General features: G+C 43.6%; 1 protein-coding gene across 1 annotated transcript; it reads left to right on the forward strand.

Annotated features, from left to right (window-relative positions):
* Positions 1 to 517: 517 nt before the first annotated feature.
* LOC136619913 (protein kinase C delta type-like) lies at positions 518 to 1,164 on the forward strand. Its single transcript, XM_066594637.1, has 2 exons — positions 518 to 922; positions 1,120 to 1,164. The coding sequence occupies exons 1-2, from the start codon at positions 573 to 575 to the stop codon at positions 1,142 to 1,144; spliced, it is 375 nt and encodes a 124-aa protein (XP_066450734.1). The 5' UTR covers positions 518 to 572; the 3' UTR covers positions 1,145 to 1,164.
* Positions 1,165 to 11,321: the final 10,157 nt, after the last annotated feature.

Below are 11,321 nucleotides of genomic sequence, written 5' to 3' on the forward strand. Positions count from 1 at the left end.
TAACCAGGGGTTGGGGGGACTGAGGGTGACATGACAAATATAGAAGAGTGGAGGGCATACAGGCTGCCTCTTCTCTTCTGGTGGTGACGGACACTTTGATGGTGACATGATGTCAGCGGACTGATTTCATGTCATTGATACTACACTCTTCTCTCAGATTTTACACAGCGGAGATAGCATGCGGTCTCCAGTTCCTGCATCAATGCAGCATCGTCCATCGGTAAGCAAAACTTTTCCACATTTCTCTTTTTCCTTGCAATGGGTTCCAGACTTTCCCAGAATCCTCAATTAGGCCTTTTTTCTGTGGTACATACCTAAGACCTCTGTATCAATGAACAGATTAACATGTCTCTTTTTTTCATTGCAGTGACATAAAGCCAGACAACATCATGCTGGACAGATCTGGACACATCCGCCTGATTGACCTGGGGCTGGCCCAAGACGGTGTCACCTCGTCTAACAAGATCAGTGGAGTGACGGGCACACTTCAATTCATGGCCCCAGAAGTGCTTCTTGAAGAAGACTACGACACAGCAGTCGACTGGTGGAGCCTGGGAATTGTCGTATCCTGGATGGCGGCAGGACAGTCCCCTTTCTATTACGGCTCCATCAGGAGAAAGGTCATCAAAGCCATCACCAGAAAGGAGCCAAAATTCCCACCTTGGCTTGATGCTGATGTGAAGCATCTTCTGGAGAGACTGCTACGTAAGAAGCCTGAGGAGAGGCTGGGTGTCTACAGGAACATCCGAGGTCACCAGTTCTTCGACACCATAGATTGGGAGGTGCTGGAACTTAAAAGAGCACGGCCACCATTCAAACCATTCAGGGAAGTTTTGGAGAATCGGGACATGCTGTGGCTGGAGGATAAGACACCCCTTCACCCGATAGACGGATTATCGTACACTTCACCAAGTTGGACCCGGTAAGATCTTCCTCCTCTAGGGATAATGTTCTTCATTTTGACCTCTGTGTTCATCATTATTGTTCCTCTTGTGTCAGACAGCACAGGTGGTCATATAATAACCCTGCTTCGTGTCACCATGCCTGGTCCGCAGTCTTTTCCCTCCTCAGCTACATTTTTATTTCTTTTCCAATAATTATGTTTCTGCTTCTTCCTAGGATGATGAGAAGAATCCGATTGTGAAGGAAGCCACAACCATCTGGTAAGTTATATCTGTACACCTACACATACCTATCTGTACAACAATACATTCCTATACACAAAGGACACCTACCATTAATACACTGCAACAGAACAGCTGGGCTTCTGCCAAATGATTTGACCTTTTATGCCAGAATCTGGCATAAAATGCCCTGTAATTTTCCCCCTTTGAGTCATTCCCTTCTGAGATTTTGATATATCTGGTTGGCAAGCAATATGGCCTCCATTATGGCTTCCACAATCACAAAACTGCTAATAACTCATAGTAGAGTCACAGTTGCAGAAAATAACTTTTTTTGTATATCAAATATAAATCAGCTCCTGATACAAATCGTCATATTGCAGTAGTTCACTTGTTTGTATCCACAACTGGTAAAACTAACAATTTTCTCTCTTATTTCTTATAGACTAAGCCCGCGTCAACTGTCTCCTGAACCTGCGACTCTGCTGCTGTAGAAGAGCTCCGCTTACCAACAACATCCTCTCTCCACCATCTGTATCCTGCATGCTAACATCAGCTACCTTGACCTCCTCCGGCTGACTTGAACATCATCCTCTCCTGAAGACCTTCTACACCACCAGGAGCGGCCTGTGCTTGATTTGTAGCTGGCGAGTTCAGGAAAAATAGCCCGAGTGACTATTATCCCTGAACTCCTGGTTACTAGTAAGACCTCGGCACAGGCCGGGTAAGTAGCCTACACCACACCAGATTAAACACAATTATAAATACAAACACATACATAGACACGAGTACGCACACACAGATAGGTGTAGTTGTCGGCTTTGATCTTGGGACTTGCTCTGATCGCCATATTTGGGATCAGGAAGGAATTTTTCCAACTTGAGGACAATTGGCTCATACCTCAAGGTGGTTTTTGCCTTCCTCTGGATCAACTCACAGCCTTAAATAGGGTTAGGTTTTATTTATAAGGAAACAGCCACATAAATAATATAATACAAACATAAAAATGAAACACAAACTTTAGCTGACATCACATACACTAGGGAGGTGAGCTGCTGGCGTTTGATTCTGAGATTTATTCTGGTTGCCATATTTGGGATCAGGAAGGAATTTTCCCCCCTTGAAACAGGATGATTGGCTCTTTCCTAAAGGGGGTTTTCGCCTTCCTCTGGATCAACACAGTCTATAAATAGGTTTAGTTCAATACACTTTATATTTCAAACTAACAGATGGTAATAGATTTATGAAAACAATAACACATTTTAAAAAGTCAGATAGATCAGATGTCGGCTTCGATCCTGGGATTTGTTCCGATCGCCATATTTGGGGTCAGGAAGGAATTTTTTCCCTTTATACAAGGATAATTGGCTTTTTCCTTAAAGGGTTTTCGCCTTCCTCTGGATCAACTCAGCCTCCAAATTCCCCATAATAAAATTTATTATCTCCTATAACTAGAAATAAAATGTTCTTTCTCCATAAATCTTTGTGTCTGTGTCTTTATTTCCATTGAATGTCTTACATAATGTTCTTCCAATGCCACTGGGGATTGTATTTGCAAGAACCATAGTGATGAGTGGGGGCCCATGTAGTTACGCCCCTGCCTTTAACCTTCCTTCACAGAAATTCCAGAGACAATATTGAGAACTTATTAGTCTGCCTGTCCTTGGGCGTTGCGGTAACCCGCTGCAGAGAGCTTTCACTGCGTTCCCCGTGGCTGGATTATCACCGCGGGGAATGCAATTCAAACCTGCCCATGGACAGACAGCCTTACCGTCAGAGACCCAAAGGGTCTCAACTAACTTATCAGATCAAATCTGAGAGCTTAGCTGCAAAGGATCCAATATCGCAAAAGTATAGACGTAGGAGATTGCTCAATCGTCTAGTTCCTCAGATGTAATACACTGGACCCAGACGGTTAAGGATAGAAGATCTATCTGTAATTTCTGAAGCCATAGCAATTTTCGGGCTCACTGCATAGAACCTTTCTGCCTAAGGCTAGGGTCATAGACAGGAGCAGCTTTCAGCCAGAGGACCTAACATATAGTGTAGTGGCCTGATTTACTCAAACCCTATGCTGGAGTGCTTTGGAGGATGAGGTTAATTAATGCCCATTAACTCATTATTATCTTGTTTTGCATGTAAAAGGACCCCCGGAGTTGTTTGCCGAGCCCAGTGTGTGTTTTAAACATATGCCTAGCTGTGTAAACAGCTGCACACATTCCATTGTTCTCCTTGAGGCTGCCAACACATTCCATTGCTCTCCTCAAGGGTAGTGTAAAGATGCTCATCTATTGCAAGATGAGCGAAATACATTCAAACGGAATGTATTTGTACAGTCTTTCAGTGGCTAAACAATGGATTTTAAGTGAACTAAAATCCATTGTTCAAACGAAAAGTGCACGATACCCGCGGTTACATGTAATGGTCATTGCTCATTTTTGGCCGTTGGGACAAATTTTAAGTGATAATCGTTGTGCGTAAAAGGGCCTTTGGTTTCCTTAGTACAAAGGTTTATAGCCCCTGTATACTACTGTGCACATCCATCAGGTATGGTATATATGGAAACATCCTTCCTACATGCTGTAACCTGGTCATGTGCATGAGCCCTAAGGCAACCAGGGAATTGATGTTGGCAAAAAAAATTTTCTCTGCATTAGAGTTTTTAGAAAGACCTGTAAAAGGCCTCGGTTACTGGAGTTAGGGCCCTTTTACACAGGACAACTGTCATCCCAGTGATGATCATTCCTGTTCTCTTACATAGGAACGATCATCACTTATAAATATCTAATAAGTTAGTATCTTTCGAGTCCCTACTCTAACAAGACAACTAAAACCCCAAAAAGGGAACCCCGCCTACAAGTGGGGTGATCAATGATCATCCTAATAGGGATGCCCCAACACTGTAACCTAAGGGGTTGGCTAGCCCAAGATGGAAACAGGCAGGAACATTAGACAAGGGAAAAACAACGGGACAGTTCACACTTAATGTCTGAACACATCACTGTTCACACTAACAAACAGACAAGGGAATCCCACCCAGAACCTCATGCATGCAGCTTACACCGAAGCAGAACATGAATGACTCCAAGCACCAGCGCTCTTAGAGGCAATGAGATAAATGACAAATGGATAAATGACCAGAACCCTTCAGCAAGAGGGGCTGTTATCTATTTGCAGCAGACCGACGGGGATTGGTTGGCTGGAGAACTCTACACCAAGCCAGCTCAATCATCCCACACCTGTGGCAGTGTGCTGCTGTAAACCCATAGAACTACAGGTCCCAGGAGCACAACATTTCACACGCATGTTGGTGTCAGTGTATGTAATTCCTGGACTTCAGTATAGTAGTACATTAGAAAGCCTATGAGGTCAGCCAGAGGCTGTATTCATATTAGATACAGCTTTTTATATATCAGTTTGATGTTCTCTCGGGGATTTCTCATTCCCTCTACCTCTGAACCTATGACTCAAGTACTGTATCTCCTGATGATCCAACAAATTAATGGTGAAACGCGTAGAGTATAAGTACTGACCAACTCTAGTACTGATCTGAGTATTTGTACTGGCTTACTCAAGTACTGATCATCATAAGTGAATACCTAGATGGTGATCCTGTCTTGTCGACACCCATAACAATTCAGGACGCTCAATTGTTGGAGCCTGAGTCCTGATCACTGATAGTGATAGTGTTCCATCACAAGTGAAAGTCCAAATGGTAACCCTGCCTTGTTTACACATAGAATAAACCAGCTCTTTTGGCTCCTATATTGAATTATCCTTTGCTTTTTTGAATCCATCTTGGGTAGAGTGTTTTTGGTTGTTATCATAAAACATTTTTTTTATCGCTTATCAAGTATCAAATAACTCCAGGTCCTTATCCTCCTATAACGAATCTGTGTCTGGAGGTACCTGGTTGCTGTGTGTTGTCTTTGTAGTGCCCAGTTTATGTCTTTTAATATATTTAATAAAATACGTTTTTAGTGGTAGTCACGTCTGTGAATTCCACATATATTGTACGTGCATAAAAAAACAAATTGCTGCATGTCCTATTTTGGTCCGTATCAGGGATTGAAATCACCCATTATATTCTATGGAATTGAGTAAAAGCACAGCAAATACGCCGTTGCGTGCGTATTCACTTCATGTTGGCAGGAGACAGTGGGTAAAAAAAAGACATCAATTGGATCTTCTTATTCTTTTTTGCACATGTAGAAAACGCAGTGAATATGAATACAATGTAAAAAATATAGAAAAACAAAGGATCTCAACAGCACACCTTCAGCCACAGAGGCTTATAAATAGGGAGAAAAATGATAGAAGACAGCGTCAAGCTGGTAGATGCACGCTCACCGTGGGATCCGGACTTCAAGGGTCCCAGTCAGGCACAGAGAGAGTATTTGAGGAAAGCAGCATCAATTGAAGCTATTTCAAAAGAACATCCTGGATTCTTCAGGGGATGCAATTCCAATTTCCATCTTTATTTAGCAAAGGACTCCATAAGCAAAAACAAAACTTGCAACGTTTCGTCCTACGCAGAGGACTTTGTCAAGCATGTTCACATAGAGACAGAGACAAGCATATAAATGAACCCCCACCAATCACAAAAGACTCAAAAGACACATCCCCCACCAAAGTGTCAGCACAGGATTGGACAAAAAGAAGGAGGTTCCCACCGCATCAGGTGTGGCAAATTGTAATCTATTGAAGTTGTAATTACCTTAATCTGGAATAGCCAGTGTGGTTCAGGAACGCTATGTCGCATCCGGTGACCAAATAAGTCCGCAAGGTGTCAGCGCTGGAGAGTACTAAAGCATCCGGGTAAAATTGTAAGTAGATGCATGGGGGACCCGTTAGTTTGCGGAACAAGCATGGTAGCCTATAGTTCCGGCATACCATGCCGCGATACGTCACGTCCGGTAGAGACCGGAAGTGACGAGACAGAAATGTGCGACCGTCCGCATAATGCCACCGGCACCACATAAAGGCCCGGGGGCAACGTGAGGCACTCGGATAGTTAGAGTCAGTACTCAGAGGGCACACAAATCATAGTGGTACCAGGCCGGATGTAAACCAGTTATCGCTGCGGTCCGTCACTTCCGGTGGAAAATGTCTGTGTTATCTCTATACAAGTGTCACCTTTAATTGTAATCCTGCCTGTGATGATAATGAGATGACTACTGAAAAGTTTTCTCTGGAATTGGAAGTGTCAGACTATTATTAGGCTCAGTGGTCAGTGTGAAAACTTCCGGACATTAGGATTTTTTCATTTTTTAACATAGATCGTGAGAAGGACAATTATAAAATAATATGAAATAATAACATAATTTATCACAGATGGGCTTCAATCAAGATGCCGAAAAATCTCAAAGATGATCAAGAGAAATGGGAGTCCTTTAGAATCATATCTTTTGGTGCAGGAAAAAAGATGGATGGCCGAGGCTAGGATGCGGAGGTTGGGGGGCAATCCACTACTAGTGGGAGTATTTTATACTTTGCAGGTTCGCTGTTTGGCACTGCATAGAATGAAGAGGAAATGTGTGAAATATTAATCATTTCATACTTTGCCGTCCCATTTTGGGCATTCTATATAATGACTCATTTCACACATTGCCTACAACATATACATCACTGGGCTCCAAACTGTCATGAAATATGAACGGCCAATATGGCCAAAATAGCTAATTTTCCTATCATCGTACAAAAAACGAAATAGAAAGTAATCAAAACGATCAACAAAGTACAACTCATCCCACAAAAAATACCCCTTAGGGCTGAGTCACACGGGCGTATCAGCGGGTAGCAGATGGCTGTACCTCAAGACGGTCTCTCTGCAGCGCCGGAGGAAAGAACATGTGACCGGCTTCATTGCCAGTCATGTGTTCTTTTATCAGCGCTGCAGAGAGACGTCCGTCTTCAGGTACAGCCGACTTCTTTCTACAGTAACGACGCAGTCACACTGGGGGCTGTGGTATGCAGTCCCTGGTCATATGATCACTGTTATCCATTAGATATACAGCATGTAAAGTAAAAAAAATCATGATCATAGACATGAGCGGATATGAAATTATGTACCTAAGGCTCCCCGATTTATCCACGGACCTTACCGCAGCTTCTGCACATGCGCCTGTCGTCAAACTGTCGGACAGATGTGCAAAAGCTGCGGATTGCTGCAGTAATTTAAAGTCTCCTTGCTCTTGGCTACTAAAGGTGGCCAAGAACCTGCTGCAGTGACTGAGAGCCATGATAAGTGATCCCTGATCACATTGGATAGCGGTGATCACAAAAAAGTTTAAAAAAGTTGAAGTTTAATTTTTCCTGAATGGTGAGGGGAGATGAAACGCTTTACCAGAGTCCTCCGCATTTGAACCCTGACGCGATTATCCTTCACGGACCTTTCCCGACTTCTGCGCATGCGCCTGCCGGCAGAATGACGGTTACATGCGCAGGAGCCAGCGAGGCTTAGGAAATGTAAAATTCCCGTGCTTCCGACTATCAAAGACAGACCAGAGCCTGGAGCAGTGACCGGTGGCCTCGTAGAGCGGTCCCCGGTCACACTATAAAAACTTAGCTATCTACCTTAGACTGGTCTCACATGACCAGATAGAAATTGCGGATTCTGTATGTCTTTGATCCGCGGCAATACGCAGATGAATCAAATGCAGTGGATTCCGCGATTCCGCTCACATTAGCCGGTCGGTACTATGTAAAACAGAACGGATATTTGCAACATAGAACCCATTGTGCTCTATGGTCGTGGATATACCTGCAGCCCATTCGCAATTACATTGTGTACGGGCTGCAGGTACCTAAGTGAGGGCCTGGGAAATATAAACAAAAAAAGGTGTACTGTGTACTGTGAGTATGCAGTTATGTGCAGTATATTACGTGGCCGTACGCAGGGCCACAGCTGGCCTCACAACCGGCATCCGCTGCAGACCTCCGCAAGCTGATTCCACATACGGCCGTGTGAGCCCGGCATTATTCAGATCGCTACCTGTAATCTGTAATCTACAAGAAGCCCCGGGAACGCTCGCCTTCCTGCAGTTCCAGGAGCAGCTTGTTGTGCGCCTTCTCTGTGAGACCGCCGCACCTCAGCAAGCTTACGAAGCCTCATAGAGCTTCACATTCTTCACATGGACTGCACACAGCCGTGTTAATTCAACCTTCTAATTGATGGTGACAGCTAAGGACAGTTCTGATAATCATGCAATTCCTTTATGTAAAACATGTGTCTTGGCATTCCCTTAGCTTGTTTTTGCAAAAAAATGAAAATCAAGATCAAAATCAAAAATTGTCCTTAAGTTTGAAAAAAAACGAAATTGTAATTTTTGATCCATCGCCGAGCCCTTGCACAAAGTTTAAAAATTATCATGCTGCACATAGAAGCAGTTTATTATGTTTAGGAAGCAGAAATATTCGATCCCACCTGCTTGCATTAGCCCCACCAGCTGCCAATTTGAACACACCTACAACAGTTTTCCAATTTTTCCAGATTCACTTAAAGGGCGGCTTCATACAAGTGCATGTGGTTTTGCAAGTGTAACCTTATTTGGGGGTGGGTATATATAGTGACCCTTCCCAACAGGCTCTGGCGCAAACCCGTATGGCACACAGAGACCTGGTACCTTCGATAATTGAAAGAATGGATGTGACAGTGAGCTTTCTCTAGTCAGTGTCTCCATTCAGGATTGAGCTTTAGTGCTCTTGCACACAAATGTAGCGATTTTCGGTCGACTGTATCTATATATCCACAAATGGTCAATCATAGTTGCTAAGGAATTAGCAATCACCAAACAACAATACATAAAGCCTAGACCAGTGGTTCCAAACCTTTTTCAGCAATGGAGCACTTGATGTTTCCTTCACTCAGCTAGAGGAGTTGTGTGATACAGAGTCTTTAGCAAAGAGGATCCTCGCCTGCATAATATACACTCATTGTCAAAAAACAAATGCCTAGAATTGTACCTAATGCTGAGGCTACGAGAAGATATAGCTAAAGGAGATGAACAGGTGGAATCTCCGTGGGTAGAAATACAGGGAGAAAAAAATAAAATCCTGATCGGGGTTTTCTATAGGCCACCAAAAGCAACAGAAGAAACTGAAAACGTATTATTAAGGTGGATAGAAGAGGTGTCAAACCGCAATGAAGATATAGCTAAAGGAGATGAACAGGTGGAATCTCCGTGGGTAGAAATACAGGGAGAAAAAAATAACAAAATCCTGATAGGGGTTTTCTATAGGCCACCAAAAGCAACAGAAGAAACTTAAAGGGGTTGTCCCGAGGCAGAAGTGATTTTTTTTTTTGCCCAGTCCCCCTTCTAAAGCAAACATTACTATGCACAAGTTTAAATGGCTTTTAACGATGGTTTCTACTCACCGTTCCAGCGTTTCAGCAACTTATAAAATTTCTTCCAAGGTGCACCGGGGTTTTCTCCCATGGTGCACCGCGCTTGATGGAGCCCGACGTGCGCGCTCCCGAGACGCCGGTCACGTGATTCAGTCGATGACGTACTCGCGGGAGATGGGGAACTCTACTGCTTGTAATGCCTATTCCAGCCACCCCATTGGTTGGACGACACGACGAGCAGTAGGGAGGTGGAGTGATTTGAGAGGCCGTGCAAGGGAGGATTCAGCCACCACATGTTTCTCACTGCCATTTTCCATAAAGAAGCCTAGGTAAGAGCACCCGACCCACTCCCCGCAGCAAATAACCCCCTCCATCGAGCCCTCTATGTAGTCCCCGTTGATGCACTGTCTCAGCACCTCCTATATACTGCCTATATACTGACAATAATCTGCCTGCAACCTGCCTACTTACTGCTTGTAATCTGTCTGTAATCCGTCCAACAATCTGCATACAATCTGCCTGCAATCTGCCTGCAATCTGCCTGTAATCTGCCTGCAATCTGCCTGTAATCCGTCAAACGATCGGCATACAATCTGCATACAATCTGCCTGCAATCTGCCTACTTACGGCTTGTAATCTGTCTACAATCTGCATACAATCTGCCTACTTACTGCTTGTAATCTGTCTGTAATCCATCCTACAATCTGCATACAATCTGCTTGTAATCTGTCTGTAATCCATCCTACCATCTGCCTACAATCTGCATACAATCTGTCTGCAATCTACCTACTGACTGCTTGTAATCTGTCAGTAATTCTTCCTACAATCTGCCTACAATCTGCCTGCAATCTGCCTACTTACTGCTTGTAATCTGTTTACAATCTGCATACAATCTGCCTACTTACTGCTTGTAATCTGTCTGTAATCCATTTTACAATCTGCATACAATCAGCCTACTTACTGCTTGTACTCTGTCTGTAATCCATCCTACAATCTGCCTACAATCTGCATACAATCTGCGTACTTACTGCTTGTAATCTGTCTGTAATCCATCCTACAATCTGCCTACAATCTGCCTGCAATCTGTCTACTTACTGCTTGTAATCTGTCTACAATCTGCATACAATCTGCCTGCAATGTGCCTGCAATGTGCCTGTAATCTGCCTGCAATCTGCCTGTATTCCGTCAAATGATCTGCATACAATCTGCCTACAATCTGCCTACAATCTGCCTACTTACTGCTTGTAATCTGTCTGTAATCCATCCTACAATCTGCCTACAATCTGCATACAATCTGCCTACTTACTGCTTGTAATCTTTCTACAATCTGCATACAATCTGCCTACTTACTGCTTGTAATCTGTCTGTAATCCATCCTACAATCTGCATACAATCTGCCTACTTACTGCTTGTAATCTGTCTGTAATCCATCCTACGATCTGCCTACAATCTGCATACCCTCTGCCTACTTACTGCTTGTAATCTGTCTGTAATCCATCCTACAATCTGCCTACAATCTCCATACAATCTGCCTGCAATCTGCCTACTTACTGCTTGTAATCTGTCTACAATCTGCATGCAATCTGCCTGCAATCTGCCTGCAATATGCCTGTAATCTGCCTGCAATCTGCCTGCAATCCGTCAAATGATCTGCATACAGTCTGCATACAATCTGCCTACTTACTGCTTGTAATCTGTCTGTAATCCATCCTACAATCTGCATACAATTTGCCTGCAATCTGCCTACTTACTGCTTGTAATCTGTCTGAAATCCATCCTACAATCTGCCTACAATCTGCATACAATCTGCCTGCAATGTGCCTGTAATTTGCCTGCAATCCGTCAAATGT

Source organism: Eleutherodactylus coqui, chromosome 3 (genome assembly GCF_035609145.1).
Source record: "Eleutherodactylus coqui strain aEleCoq1 chromosome 3, aEleCoq1.hap1, whole genome shotgun sequence".
Taxonomy (NCBI): Eukaryota; Metazoa; Chordata; class Amphibia; order Anura; family Eleutherodactylidae; genus Eleutherodactylus; species Eleutherodactylus coqui.